The sequence below is a fragment of the Pleurodeles waltl genome, chromosome 3_1, assembly GCF_031143425.1.
Source record: "Pleurodeles waltl isolate 20211129_DDA chromosome 3_1, aPleWal1.hap1.20221129, whole genome shotgun sequence".
In the NCBI taxonomy this organism is placed as follows: domain Eukaryota; kingdom Metazoa; phylum Chordata; class Amphibia; order Caudata; family Salamandridae; genus Pleurodeles; species Pleurodeles waltl.
Genome location: NC_090440.1, coordinates 1,692,543,649 through 1,692,559,305, shown reverse-complemented (window position 1 = coordinate 1,692,559,305; position 15,657 = coordinate 1,692,543,649). Strand labels below are relative to the sequence as shown.

Here is a 15,657-nt window from a genome sequence, read left to right as displayed (position 1 = left end):
ATTTTTGCAAATGTAGTAAATATCCAACTATATCTTTTGGAGATGCGGTTAATGGCTGAATTTGATTATTCTGGCAGTAATACACGAATCTTTTCCACTTGTTTGCGTAGCAGTGTCTAGTGGTAGGTTTCCTAGCTTATTTTATGACCTCCATACATTCTTGTGTGAGGTGCAAGTGTCCGAATTCTAGGATTTCAGGAGCCAAATTGCTAGATTCAAAGATGCTGGATTTGGATGTCTGATCTGTTGTTTGTGTTGTGTTAACAGATCTGGTTTGTTGGGTAGTTTGACATGAGGTACTACTGACAGGTCTAGTAGTGTCGTGTACCAAGGTTGCCTTGCCCATGTTGGTGCTATTAGTATGAGTTTGAGTTTGTTTTGACTCAACCTGTTTACTACATATGGAAGGAGAGGGAGAGGGGGAAAAGCGTATGCAAAGATCCCTGACCAGTTCATCCATAGAGCATTGCCTTGGGATTGATCTTGTGGGTATCTGGATGCGAAGTTTTGGCATTTTGAGTTTTCCTTTGTTGCAAATAGATCTATTTGAGGTGTTCCCCAAATTTGAAAGTAATTGTTTAGTATTTAGGGGTGAATTTCCCATTCGTGGGTTTGTTGGTGATCTCGAGAGAGATTGTCTGCCAACTGGTTCTGAATCCCTGGAATAAATTGTGCTATTAGGCGAATGTGGTTGTGAATCGCCCAATGCCATATTTTCTGTGTTAGGAGGCACAATTGTGTCGAGTGTGTCCCTCCTTGTTTGTTTAGATAATAAATTGTTGTCATGTTGTCTGTTTTGACAAGAATGAATTTTTGGGTTATTATGGGTTGAAATGCTTTCAGCGCTAGAAATACTGCTAACATTTCCAAGTGATTTATGTGAAACTGTCTCTGATGTATGTCCCATTGTCCTTGGATGCTGTGTTGATTGAGGTGTGCTCCCCACCCTGTCATGGAAGCATCTGTTATAACGTATTGTGGCACTGGGTCTTGGAAAGGCCGCCCTCGGTTTAAATTTGTACTGTTCCACCATAGAAGCGAGATGTATGTTTGGCGGTCTATCAACACCAGATCTAGAAGTTGACCCTGTGCTTGTGACCATTGTGATGCTAGGCACTGTTGTAAGGGTCGCATGTGCAATCTTGCGTTCGGGACAATGGCTATGCATGAAGACATCATGCCTAGTAGTTTCATTACCATTCTGACTTGTATCTTTTGTGTTGGATACATGGCCTGTATTACTTTGTGAAATGTTTGAACCCGTTGTGGACTTGGAGTGGCAATCCCTTTTGCTGTGTTGATTGTCGCTCCTAAGTATTGCTGCGTTTGACACGGCTGAAGGTGTGACTTCGCGTAGTTGATGGAGAAACCTAGCCTGTGAAGGGTTTGTATGACATATTTTGTGTGCTGTGAACACTGTTTTAGCGTGTTGGTTTTGATTAGCCAGTCGTCTAGGTACGGGAACACATGTATTTGCTGCCTTCTGATATGTGCAGCTACTACTGCCAGGCATTTTGTAAAAACTCTTGGCGCAGTTGTTATTCCGAATGGCAACACTTTGAATTGGTAATGTATTCCTTGGAATACGAACCTTAGGTATTTCCTGTGTGAAGGATGTATTGATATATGGAAATACGCATCTTTTAGATCTAATGTTGTCATGTAGTCTTGCTGTTTGAGCAGTGGTATTACGTCTTGTAACGTGACCATGTGAAAGTGGTCTGATTTTATGTAGGTATTTAGGGGGTCATTCTGACCCCCGCTGGCGGCGGTAGCCACCGGCCTGGCAGGGACCGCCAGAAGACCGTCCCGCGGTCAGAAGACCGCGGCGGTCATTCTGGGTTTCCCACTGGGCTGGCGGGCGACCGCCAAAAGGCCGCCCGCCAGCCCAGTGGGAGACACCCTTCCACGAGGAAGCCGGCTCCGAATGGAGCCGGCGGAGTGGAAGGTGTGCGACGGTTGCAGTGGCACCCGTCGCGAATTTCAGTGTCTGAAAATTCAAATTGGGGCCCTCTTACGGGGGCCCCTGCAGTGCCCATGCCATTGGCATGGGCACTGCAGGGGCCCCACGACACCCCTCACCGCCATCCTGTTCCTGGCGGTCGGAACCGCCAGGAACAGGATGGCGGTGAGGGGGTCGGAATCCCCCATGGCGGCGCAGCAAGCTGCGCCGCCATTGGGGATTCCCAGGGCAGCGGAAAACCGGCGGGAGACCGCCGGTTTTCCTGTTCTGACCGCGGCCAAACCACTGTGGTCAGAATGCCCTGCGGGGCACCGCCAGCCTGTTGGCGGTGCTCCCGCCGACCCCGGCGGTCCTTGACCACCGGGGTCGGAATGACCCCCTTAGTGTTCTGAGATCTAGTATTGGTCTCAGAGTTTTGTCCTTTTTGGGTATTAGAAAGTACAGTGAGTAAACTCCTGTGTTTTTTTGTTGAGTTGGTACTAATTCTATTGCGTCCTTTTGTAGCAATGCTTGAACTTCTAGTCCTAGAAGATCTATATGTTGTTTTGACATATTGTGTGTTTTCGGTGGGACGTTTGGAGGGAATTGCCGAAATTCTATGCAATAACCATGCTGGATAATTGCTAAGACCCAAGTGTCTGTTGTTATTTCCTCCCAAAGTTTGTAAAATTGGCTTAGTCTTCCCCCCCCACAGGTGATATGTGATGGGGGTGTGTGACTTGTGAGTCACTGCTTATTTTGAGGGGTTTTGGGGCCTTGGAATTTTCCTCGATTTTTTGGGAATTGGCCCCCTCTAAATTACCCCCGAAAACCTCCCCTCTGGTATTGACCCTGGTAGGTAGGCCTTGTTTGTGAGGTTGTGGTTTCTGTGGGTTGACCTCGAAACCCTCCCCTAAAAGGTGTTTTCCGAAATGTGCCTCTGCTCTGCGGGGAGTAGAGTGCGCCCATGGCTTTGGCTGTATCGGTGTCCTTCTTGAGTTTTTCGATGGCAGTGTCTACCTCCGGCCCAAACAATTGCTGTTCATTAAACGGCATGTTGAGCACAGCCTGCTGGATTTCCGGTTTGAACCCAGAAGTGCGCAGACATGCGTGCCTTCGTATTGTGACTGCAGTGTTTATTGTCCTTGCAGCTGTATCTGCTGCATCCATGGAAGACCGTATCTGATTATTTGAGATACTTTGTCCCTCTTCCACCACCTGTTGCGCTCTTTTTTGGAACTCCTTGGGTAAGTGTTCGATGAAATGTTGCATTTCATCCCAATGAGCCCTGTCGTATCTTGCCAAAAGCGCTTGTGAATTGGCGATACGCCACTGATTTGCAGCTTGTGCTGCAACCCTTTTTCCTGCAGCATCAAATTTGCGGCTCTCCTTGTCTGGAGGTGGTGCGTCGCCTGAGGTATGAGAGTTGGCTCTCTTACGAGCTGCCCCCACAACTACTGAGTCTGGTGTTAGTTGTGTTGTAATATATATTGGATCAGTGGGCGGTGGCTTATATTTTTTCTCCACCCTTGGAGTTACGGCTCTGCCTTTAACTGGATCCTGAAATATTTGTTTTGAATGTCTTAGCATTCCTGGGAGCATGGGAAGGCTTTGATATTGGCTATGGGTGGAGGATAGGGTGTTAAAGAGAAAGTCATCCTCAATTGGTTCCGAATGTAAGGACACATTGTGAAACTCGGCTGCCCTTGCGACCACCTGTGTATAGGATGTACTGTCCTCAGGTGGTGACGGTTTTGTAGGATAAGAGCCTGGGCTATTGTCAGACACTGGAGCATCGTAGAGGTCCCATGCATCGGGATCATCTTGACTCATTGTGGTATGAGCTGGTGAGTGCATCAGTGGTGGAGTTGTTGCTGGTGATGCATGTATTGATGGTGGTGGAGACGGTGGTGGGGTTGTTTTCTTTGCCACCTTTGCCTGTGGTTGCTTGTCCTTTTGTTGAAAGGCAAGTTTCCTTTTTATTTTGATTGGGGGAAGAGTGGTTATCTTCCCTGTGTCCTCATGAATATGAAGCCTTCTTTGTGTGTAGTCAGGCTCTGCAGATTGAAGCTCCTCTCCAAATCGATGTAATTGGGAGGTTCGTCCTTGTTCCTCTGTATAGGAACTAGTTTTCAGCTCCGAGGTTGGCTGTTTCGGAACCGAAACCTTTTCGGAAGTCTTTTTAGGCTCCAAAGAAACCTTCTTTGTTTTCGGCGTGTCTCGGTGCCGAAATTCTTCGCTGACGCTGTCTCTGTGCCGAAGTTTCTCGGAGCCGCCGTCTCGGCTCCGAGGTTGCTGTGTGGCGGTATCTCGACCGGAGTCGGATGACTTCGACACCAGCATGCCCTTTTTCGGTGCCTTGGATGGGTCACCTATTTTTCGGGTTAAGCCATGGCCTGTTGGCGGTGGCGTCCCCTGGGCTTTTGTAGACTTCTCGTGAGTCTTGATTTTCGACGTCTTACTCACGGTTTTGGTTGTTTCTTCGGCGTCGAGTTCTTCCGAATCCGACTCGCGGACGGAGAAAGCTTCTTCTTCCTCCTCGAAACGATCTTGACCTGTCGGCGTGGACGCCATTTGTAGTCTCCTGGCTCTTCGGTCTCTCAGCATCTTCCTCGACCGAAACGCTCGACAGGCTTCACAAGTATCCTCCTTGTGCTCGGGGGACAAGCACAAGTTACAGACCAGATGGTGATCCGTATACGGATACTTGTGATGGCATTTTGGGCAGAAACGGAATGGGGTCCGTTCCATGAGCCTTGAAGTCGCACGTGGCCGGGCCGACCAGGCCCCGACGGGGGATCGAAAAAACCAATAACCTGTCATTGACAGTATAAGAAAGAATAAGACCTGCAAAAGGGAGGAACACCCCACTGGGTGCCACCATTAGATGGAACAGGCTTGGAAAGAAAAATCTCACAGGCACTGCCAAGGAATGGCTTATCTTGTGAGAAAAAAAGCAAGGATAAATAACACCGATACAAGTCTTTACAGAAGTAACTGGCGAGGCAGGGGGGGACAGAGGAACAGAGCTGATTCGCTGTTCCACATCGACTGTTGCAAAAATAATGTCAGCCTGTGTGCAGAATAAATAGTCGCAATCAAAGCATACGTCAATCAAAGTGGATTGAACAGCTTCCGAAAATCTGTGGGTGTGCAAATAGGCATGGTGATGTAAATGCCACTTGAAGAGGCCGGAGCCCGACTCACAGAGTCAGTGGCATCCATACAACAGTGAATTATTAATTTAACTGTTTGCTGGCCATCTCGGATCAAAAGGGCAAGACTGTTTCAAGAGTCATCCAGAGCTGATGGCAAGATGCTTTCCAGTGAATTGCACAATGAATGGGAAAAACGCCCAAGAACGCAAGACGTATTCAGAGAGCACAGAGCAGAACTGGCGGAGGAAAAAATATGCCTGCCACAAGCATCAAAGCAGCCTGTACCACCAAAACACATACTAAAAAAAAAATGCGACGAGAAAGTCACAACAAACCAAGACTGACACTTAAAGATCTTCAGGACTGGGGAACTACTAAAATACCAACGGTAAGTAACTACGTTTCTCCAGGCACCCGTGTGCAGAGATGTTAAACCGGGTCAGTGTCTACAGGCTAACATGGGGAAGGCGCATTTAAAGTTTGCATGTTTCAGGACCCTTCCCAGAGGACCCCGAGAAAATCCGCTGGGACAAGGAAGGTTTGAGAGTTCCCCGTGCATTCCTATAGAAGTGGACTATCTACACCAGGTAGCCCAGGTGCACAGAGGATGAACTTGTGTCAGAACCTCCTGTTGAAGTCAATGGGGACCTTGGCTCTCCATCTGCTACAGTGACTCGTGGACCACGTCAGTGGAACCCAGGTGTGGATTCAGGACAAGGTTTGCCTGTGGAGAGAGGGGACAGACTCCAAGCCACCCGAAGTTTCCCATAGAGGTGCAGGAGGCCAATGCCCACCCTTCTTGTGGATACTTCACTGTAGGACGGCGGCCCTTAAGATATAGTTGTGGAGTCCAGGCGATGCTGATGGATCCCAGGAGTTGTCCACGAGCTGTCCCACACCGGTTGTCAAATTTCAAGAAGGTCAGTAGCCAGCAGGCAAATGCAAAAGACGTGATGCAGGAGAGTTGCAGGAGTGAGGTCCAGGTTACAGGTAAGTTAGGGTCAGCCCTCAGCAGGAAGAAGAGCCAGAAGGAATTAAGACCCCACGAGGACCCTCTGGCAGCAGGCACAGGGAGTCGCAAGGAGGTCTCAGCAGCACAACGAAGATAAATGCCCACATTGCATGAGTTGCAGGGAGGGCGTCTGTTTTGGAGCTGCTTGATGCTGGGGGTTCTTGGAGCCAGGAGGTCTTCGAACTGAAGATCCAACAAGCCTTGGCAATGACAAACAGAAGTGGTGCACAGAGGTTCCATCCAAGCAGCTCCAACGAGGGACCACAATCTTGCAAAGAAGATAGGTAAGATCTCTGGAGAGCCACAGACCCATTAACTGTGTTGCAGAGCCTTGACGAGTCTCTGGGACAGCAGGATCCACAAACCAGTCAGACTCTGAGGTGCCTCCGGATGCAGGGGAGGGACTCCTTCAATCCAAGGAACATTCCTTCTTGCTGTCCTTAATGCAGGCAGAGTCCTCTTGACTCTGGAGGATGCATGGCCACAGAAGTTGCAGAGTCCTTGCAGGACAAAGTTGCAGAAGGAGTTCTTCTACCAAATGCAGTCTTCTCTTGAGTCCCAGTGAAGTCCAGCAGCAGAATCCGGGGGCCAGCAGCAGAAGTGTCTTGAAGAAGACACTTGCAGACAAATCTAGAGTCCCACCCTCAGAGGAGCTCTTAAGTATCCCAGGAAGGGGGGCTGGACAGGTTCTGCAGTGACCCCACATATTGGGGTGGGGTCAATCAGGGCAGCTAATCTGGTGTTCAGACCAATCAGATGCTACCAGGGGCCTATGCTTGTCTTATTTCCAAGATTATCCAATCAAGTGGCGACCTGGCAGAGCTCTGAGTCACTCCACTGTCCTCTTTAGTTTCACGCCAGAGCGGGAGCCCTTGCACTGGAGTAAACTGGTTTACGCAAGGAGGGCACCTACTGTGCCCTTCAAAGCAGTCTGGTGGCGCTCAGGAGCACCTCCACCCTAGTCCAAAGACACCTATTTCTAAAGTATAGGTGGTAAGACACCTCTCCTCTAGAGTAAATTCTTTGTTCTGCCTTCCCCTGCCCGAGATAAGCTCAGCAGCAGGAGGGCAGAACAGTGTCTTGGGGTCGGCGGCAGCACTGGCTTGCACGCAGACCCTGCAAGGCTGCACAGGTAGACATGTGGGGAATCCTCTAGATAGCGCGAAGAGGATCATAATATTCTTGCATTTGGGTACAAGGTATCACGCAACTAACACCAGAATCGGTGTAGTGGCATGATTCCAACATATTTGTATTGCATTTTCAGAACTCATATGCTGATGTTGGGAGAAAAATGGTTGAATTTCCAAAATCTAATTAAAGCTGATATTTGAGTGATTCATCTCGGGCACTAGGGGAGGCTTTTTAAGTCATTATCTTGGTGCCAGGGGCATTGCAGCTGTGACTGTTATATAGTAACCAGGTTGGGTCATTCCAAATTGACAAAGCATTTTTGACTTTACAACTGGTAAAGTCCGTGACCCACTAAGGCGATCACTATTGGTAATCTTGCATGTGGTCTCCACCAAAGTAATCATGCCTGATGTGGTCACTATTACAACATTATTAATATTAGTAGCTCGGATGGATTTTCATTGAGCATTAGTAGCTCTTATTACCGAAAAGGCCGGAGTCCCTAGGTGTAAAGGGTCCAGGGGTTCGCCAATTAGTCGACAGGGCTTGCTATGCAATCCCGAAGTGCTCTATTTGGAAGTATGTGGTCAAGCAGCCTTAGGCTTAACAAAGAGGAGTGCAAGACATCCACAAATAAACACAATAGTCAATAAATGAGACATCACTCAAAAAGGAGATCCACACCAATTTATAAAGTATTTTTTATGTATGTTTAGGCATCAGAGAAATCATTCAGGTAGGTACGTTTTAAATAGAAATTTGTTTCAGTTTAAAAAGTGGACAGTTCAATTTTTGAGTTCTGCAATTTTATCCTATGGGAGGAAAAACAAATTCTGCAAACAGGTAGAGTACAGCTACTTACAAGACCAATATCCAGGAGTTAAGGTGAGTGGTGGGAAAGGTCCAAGGCAGCACCAGTTGTACACCACCAGAGGCATGGGGACGGCCGGGTGCAGTGTGCAAAACAGCATTGGGTGCCCAATGCATTTCAATGGAGATCAGTCACTGTAAAAAGAGGCTGCAGCCTCTGGCCAGTCGGGCTGAACCAACAGCGGGGCTCAGGCCCCATGATATTCTGGCACAGGTCCTTTTCTCCACAGCTCAGGGTGACGGATGCAGCGGTGTCTTTAGGTGTTGGGTTTTCCTTACCAGAGCGGTCGGGCAGAAGAGGGCTGCATGCAGAAGTGGCAGGCGTCGTTGGGGAGTCCAGAAGGGGTGAAATCACAATGGACTTGGACTCTGGAGGGCTGGGGAACCTTGTTGGACTGGTGGTCCACTTCAACTTGTGTCGGAGACAGTGAGTGCAGTAGTGACCTCAGGTGTTAGGATTTGGGGGTTCCAGAGGCTTCAGAACCTTTATTTGGAGTTTGCTGGAGAACCAGTCCGCTGTTCACAGAAAGTCTTGAGTCTTTTTCAAAGATAGGCAGCCCTCCTGGGTTTCTGGAGACACAGCTGCAGGTCAAGTCGACTTCAGTGCAGATTTCAACAAGGGATGCAGACAGGCCAGCATGGTTGGTACCAGGTCAACTGCTTCTGCTTTTGCAGCTCTTCAGGGTCCTTGGTCTTCTTAGGTCGTCAGGATCTACTTCTCTTGTGTGTTAAGGGTGTGTACAGTAGTAGCCAATGGGCTGACCCCTGGGGTCACTACACCCCCTATATGACCACTTTCTGTGGAAGTGGGCATAACCCTGCCCCAGAATTCCTAGGTATGCCATCTCAAAGACAGCTACCTACGAACAATAGCGTTCACCTCAGCTTAGACAATCTTAGGGGTGGTACTAGCCTGAGGGGAGTACGCCTACCTGGCTAGCTAATTTACCCACCTGTACAGATGCAAAAGGACTCTGGACAAGGGGGGGGTCGACTTCCCCTCCCGTGAGGTGGAGCCTAGATTTGCATTTCAAACGTGTCAGCCTTTGAGTATTTCTGACTTAGAAAGGCTAATCAGGTCATCCTGTGGGAGGGGGTGTTACATCCTCTTTCCAGACAGGCTTTTGTTCTGGGACTCCTGCAACAAGAAACCCAGTGACCTATCAAATGAAAAAATAGTGTCATTTTTTTCTTCTAGTCGACTAAGTCTGAAAGCACTGGGGAGAATACTCATCTTGTCAGATGTTTACATAGCAAAATTGCAGCCAAAATATTTTCACTTCCTAACAAAAAATGTGTAATAGCATAACTGAAGATTGCCTCTCATGCCTGTAAGGTTAACTCACCTCTCCAGCCATCCTTTAAAAAAAACAAAAAACGTTAGAAAGGTTTAATAGACTAGTGTGTAACAAATATAGGTCTCCAATAACTGCAATGTTAAATAGAAGGGAACTACCAAATAGCTGACAGAGACCAAGTCAAATGCATGCAAATTTACAAAAAAAAAATAAAAAAATCCAGTAGTCCTAAGGCTTCAGCAATGCCGCATGAGGGGCTGAGGTGCTCCCTAAGAGCACACCGGAAAAAGTATCTAAAATTTCAACATGGAGCTTCGGAATAGTTTACAAAAAGGAAAACTCTGCAGACGATATATTTATGTTGTTGACAAATTTTACACAGTTTGATCATTTCCTCAGATGTAAAAGCTGCAATAGGCTTAATGAGATTTAAGCTAAATGGTGTTACCTGAATTGTCCTAGACATCTCATCCTCATGAAGTCGAGCTTGTAGTCGTTCCTGCTCCCATAAAGCTTGCTGCTGCTGCTCTTTCTCGCACCCTTTGTGGAAACTCTGTTGGACTGTCGACAATTCCTTCTCTTTATCTTTCAAGTTGGAACTGCAAATGAATCCAAATAAACTTCTGAATTCAAGAAGGACATGAAAAGCGAGCTTCCAAATTTAAATCTACAAGTATCTTACAATGTGTTCAATTTGAGTCACCAGTAAAAGATAAATGTTTCTGTAGTATAACAAACATTAATTTCTGGTGCACATTAAATACCCAAGCAATGCATTTAGTTTCAACCTCAAGTAAATGGCCACTGGAAGGCTGTCAGACGAAAACGGACCCCTAAATTCATTAAATGCTTTCTACAGAGTGGCACCACAAAGGATGATGAAACTAAGTGACAAAAGTGAATTCTCCTCTACAATTTATTTCCAAAACACTCCAACGTTCCAGTATGAAATAACTCCTAGCTATATACACTAGGACAGTTGTTATTCCTGGGACCCTAGATGCTGCCACGCAGTCCCATTCTGTCTAAGCAATGGTGTCAAAACTCTGAGTGCCAAAACATGTAGCCATAAATGGAGCAAGCAGCGGTCCACCCATTTAAATGGCTCGGATGTTTGGAGCCTGATCTTGAGTCCAGAACTCCTGTGAGAAAGTACAAACCCATCATTTCCCTTCACTGAGCCTGAATATTCTGGATAAAGTAGCAGGGTCTGTCAACCGTTGGAGCGAGCCCATCTCCAGGGCCTTGTACAGGAGATGGAGAGGCTAGTCCAGGAAAACCCCACTGTAATCAGCACTGGAGTGATTTGCTCACCAGACTTGCTAGGCAGTGGGAACACAAGAGTGAGAACACAGCAGCAGGTGGTTTACTTTCAATTTGGTAATGGTCTTTCTGGCGAGTACTCTAACAGCAGATCCTTCACCTTAAAGTACTCCAAGCACCAGACTGCATGTGGAAGCTTTTCTTCAGCTGTGCTACCTTGTGCCTTTAGGTCATGTGCGCCGATGACAGTTTATTTTTCACTTTGTGCTTCCCTAAGTGTGAAGTATGAACAAATGGTGGTAACAGTGTGCTAATTACTAACTTGAATCTTTTTTTAAATGCTAAAAAGAGGCCCATTCCACACCAAGGAGGGGCAGTGGGAAATCTGAACTTAGAATATTCACCAATGAGAACATTACTGAAGGTGAGTGACTTGTTCTTCTGACTGGCAGTTTTAACTGCAGATTCCTTAGCTTGGAATAAACACCAAAGCAGTTATCTTTGGAGGTGGAGGGTCTGGGGAATTAACTTAAGCCAAAAAGACTTACACGACTGAGCTTGAAAAGTGCCCTCCCAGCCAGACTTGCCTGGCAAGTCAGTAGTGCTTTGTGAACGTATGCAGTGACACCCACATGCAGCCTGGTGGATGTCAAGGATAGACTCCACAAACAAACAAAAAGGTAGCAGCTTTTGCCGTGCTAGAATGGGCTTGCAGATCTTTCTGCTTCTTGACCAGTGAGTAGCAGAGAACTATATACCTCAACATGGTCCTCTTCCGCCCCAGACTTCCCTTACTTTGCCCCACAGTATCCCACAAAAAGCAGATTATCCACAAGGCGTTCAGTACAATCAAAGTAACAGCTTTAAGCCTTTTTGGGGTCCACCCGATGGAGTCTCATCTTTCGAGGACTAAGAGGGAGCAAAGAACACTGGCATAGTGATCAACTGGCCATCAAAAAAGGAAGACACAACTATCAGCAAGAAGGTCACCAAGTCCTCAGCAACAACTTATCTGGGAAAAAGGTTGTGTATGGTGGTTGCACTAAAAGAACAAGTTACTTACCTTCAGTAACTTATCTGGTGGTGAGACTACCAGCAGATTCCTTACCTTAGAATTCTCCCCGGGCGAAGGAGTCCATATAATCCCTTCTCCAATGCACTGTCCTTTTCTTCTGTGACTAGAATCTGTGCAACAACATGGAGCTACAATAGAAAAGGACAATTGAACAGTGTGCCAATAAAGATAGATGTAAATTTGAATGACAGCTTCCAAATTGAAATACATGGCTAGATAATACCAAGGAAGGGATACTGAGGTAAGATAAAGTAGTTTGTAGAGCTGGGAGACTGGGTGGGTCGGTAAGGAATCTGCAGCTAGTCTATGTCTCTACCAGATAAGGCATTACAGAAGGTAAGTAACTTGTTCCTCTGATAGAGAAAACTAGCCGGATATTCCTTACCTCAGAATTACATGCTGAAGCATCTATCCTACCAAAGTCTCACATATAATCAACCGGTCTAACTAAAGACAGAGTAGACCAGTCAAGGGACAGACAAAAGTGAGAAAGAACATTGGTCTCACCAGAAGAGCAGTGGAAAGACTCGCTGAACATTTTAAGAAGACATGGAAAGCCATGGGAAGCAGAGCACATGGCAATGAAAAAAACAATCTGTCAGTAAACAAGCAATAGGAAAATAAACACCTATAGCCCTAAAGGTAGGAGAGCTGTATCGATGAAGAGCTGAGGACTTAGGTGCAAGACCATCGCAACAGTAAGTGAGATAGTTGGGATGAAACACCTAAAAAGAGGATTCTCTGAGGACATGGAAAAAGGAGCCATGCATGCCTGCTGCCACAACCAGGATGTGTAGTCAATGTAAAAACTAGCAGCAAGCAGAAAGTTCAACACTGGTAGACAGACCGAACAAAAGTGCACACCTCCAAGAACACCAAAGTAGAACCTATAGAGAGGTGGAACAAAACTGTAATGCACATAGAAAAAGTCGAGAGGGGACACAAAATATGCACAAAATGTGAGGGAAAAATGAGATCTGTATAGATATATGCCAAAACGCACACACAGATGTAATTACATGGATGGGTTCGTACATACGTGTCTATAGATATGTATAGAGCCTAGCTAGACACATATGTAGATATATAGAGATTTAGACCTATTGATATTGATATAGATCTAGATATATATATATATATATATATATATACACACACACACATATATCAAACCAAAACCCTTTCAGGGATAGAGCGACGCATAAATTATGCAAAAAACAAAGGAGAACTCTGGGAAGTTCCCAATTTTAGGCGGAGAGCTGCTCTAGTAAGGAGCACCCTGCAACACCAGCGACACTCTAGATTTGCTCACCTCAAATGTCTGCTTATCTAGCAAAGTCTTTAAGCATAGGATTAGCACAGTGCTATCCTCGCCGAGCTAGATAGTGACAAAGTCTTTTGCCATTTGTACAGCAAAATCTTTAAGCATAGGATTGACATAGTGTCATCCTTGCCGAGCTGTAAAATGACAAAAGCCATTTACCACTCCAGGCACAGTATTACAGCTTTGGACTGGTCAAATACCATCCAAGCCAACCTGGAATGAGTAAAGCAACCCCTGACACGTGTTTCGCTCTCATTAGAGCTCTCCACCTAAAATTGGGAACTTCCCAGAGTTCTCCTTTGTTTTTTGCATAATTTATGCGTCGCTCTATCCCTGAAAGGGTTTTGGTTTGACTTATACTGGGTGCTCCCTTGTGTCTGGACAAAGCTATACTCCTCTGAAGAGCTCTAATGAGAGCGAAACACGTGTCAGGGGTTGCTTTACTCATTCCAGGTTGGCTTGGATGGTATTTGACCAGTCCAAAGCTGTAATACTGTGCCTGGAGTGGTAAATGGCTTTTGTCATTTTACAGCTCGGCAAGGATGACACTATGTCAATCCTATGCTTAAAGATTTTGCTGTACAAATGGCAAAAGACTGTCACTATCTAGCTCGGCGAGGATAGCACTGTGCTAATCCTATGCTTAAAGACTTTGCTAGATAAGCAGACATTTGAGGTGAGCAAATCTAGAGTGTCGCTGGTGTTGCAGGGTGCTCCTTACTAGAGCAGCTCTCCACCTAAATTTGGGAACTTCACAGAGTTCTCCTTTGTTTTTTGCATATATATATATATATATATATATATATATATATATATATATATATATATATATATATATATATATATATATATATATATATATATATATATATATATATATATTTTGAAATATAGAAAGAAAAGGGCTGAGAAAACAGCAACATAGCAGCAAAATAAAAGAGGGAAGAGAGAAAAAAAAAACTCCACAAGAAAGATAAAGAGCCAAGAAGGAAAAATCAATGCTAGCAGACTAAAAACCTAAAAGAGACTGGTAGAACAACCTTTAAACAGAATACAACAGAAATCCTTGCAGGATAGGAAACAAGGTTAACACCAGGTAGAAAACCACCAAAGGAGAACACACACCATAGTAAGACCACGGTCATGGCAATGATAAGGCCATCAGACAGAAAACAATCACTGAAAGGAAGGACAAGTAAAAAGCAGAGTCCCAGAAGGGATAAAACCTTTGTAAAATAAAGCGGTCCAAATATGTGGACTGAATAATAAATTATCTTGAAGGAGAGGAGCAAGTGAACAAAACAATATGTGGCTACAGAGCTGTGTGCAGCTGTCATAGAAAGGATTAACCAATTGCTAAGGCTCAAATTCCACACATTAATTGTTGGAACACAGCAGTCAATAAAATGACCTAAGTCACACATAAGGAGAAAGTATCCCAAGGAGGGAGAAACCCCAAAGGGATAGGGACGGAACTAGCTAACATGGGAGGGCAAGGCTAACATTCTTGAACAAAGACTACGGGTTAAACAGAACCCATAGAGAACAATAGGGGGGCAGGGGGAGTGGGGTTAGCAAGGACCCATACGCAGATGGATGAAGCCCTGAACCTAAAAAGAGCAGGGCAGGGAGAAGAAAAAGTAGGCTTTAGTATATTTTGTGTAGCATACTAGAATCCTGCTAACCAGGACCCTAATAGCTGTTCTCTCTCCTCTAAATCTCGTTACTGGTAAACCTTTTACACTCACAACTGGCATACATGTGCACCTATGTAAGTCCCTAGTATATAGTACTTAGGTTCATCAGTGGTCTCCCATGGTCTGCAGCATGTACTGTGCAAACTGTCTGCAGGCCTGCCATTGCAGCTTGCATGAAATGGTGCATGTACCCTTTCACCACTGATGTACAAGTTACTTACCTTTGGTAACGAAATATCTGGTACAGACATTCTAGTTGCAGATTCCTTACCTTAGAATTTTCCCCCAGGCATCAGACTGGATCTGGAGATTTTTCTTCGAACAATACCCTTGCGCATCGGAAGGTGGTGTCGGTCAACTCCGCAGGCGTCGTGGTTGCCGTGATGACGTCAGGAGTAGTACATAGACGCCGCCCTTGCGCAGTGACGTCAGTTTCTTTTAACGACTTTCCACGCCAGAGCCGCTAAGAACACTGAGATTGGTGCGCCAGTGAAAGGGGGAATCCCTGTCCCTAGAAATCAGTTCACAAGCGGGGAGGATGGGTGGGCAGTAAGGAATCTGCAACTGGAATATGCCTCTACCAGATATTTCGTTACCGAAGGCAAGTAACTTGTACTTCTGATAGAGACTTCTAGTTGCAGATTCCTTACCTTAGAATAGATACCCAATGCAAACCTCGGTGGTGGGCTGCAAACCAAGATCATACTAGAAAGTCCTGCAGGACCGAACGACCAAAGTAGCTGTCTCGACGGACCTGAACTATCCAGGCAGTAATGCTTAGCAAACGTTTGCAGGGACGCCCACATAGCTGCCTGACAGATGTCCAGGACAGGAACTCTGTGTGCTAATGCAGTGGAAGCAGCAGTTGCTCTGGTGGACTTGCA

General features: G+C 45.9%; 1 protein-coding gene across 1 annotated transcript in view; it reads right to left on the bottom strand.

Annotated features, from left to right (window-relative positions):
* Nucleotides 1-15,657, bottom strand: part of LOC138285504 (pericentrin-like) — a 542,361-nt gene that overhangs the window by 174,156 nt on the left and 352,548 nt on the right. The window contains exon 21 of the mRNA XM_069225495.1: nucleotides 9,863-10,013. Coding sequence (XP_069081596.1) covers nucleotides 9,863-10,013 — 151 coding nt within the window. The remainder of the gene's footprint in view (nucleotides 1-9,862; nucleotides 10,014-15,657) is intronic.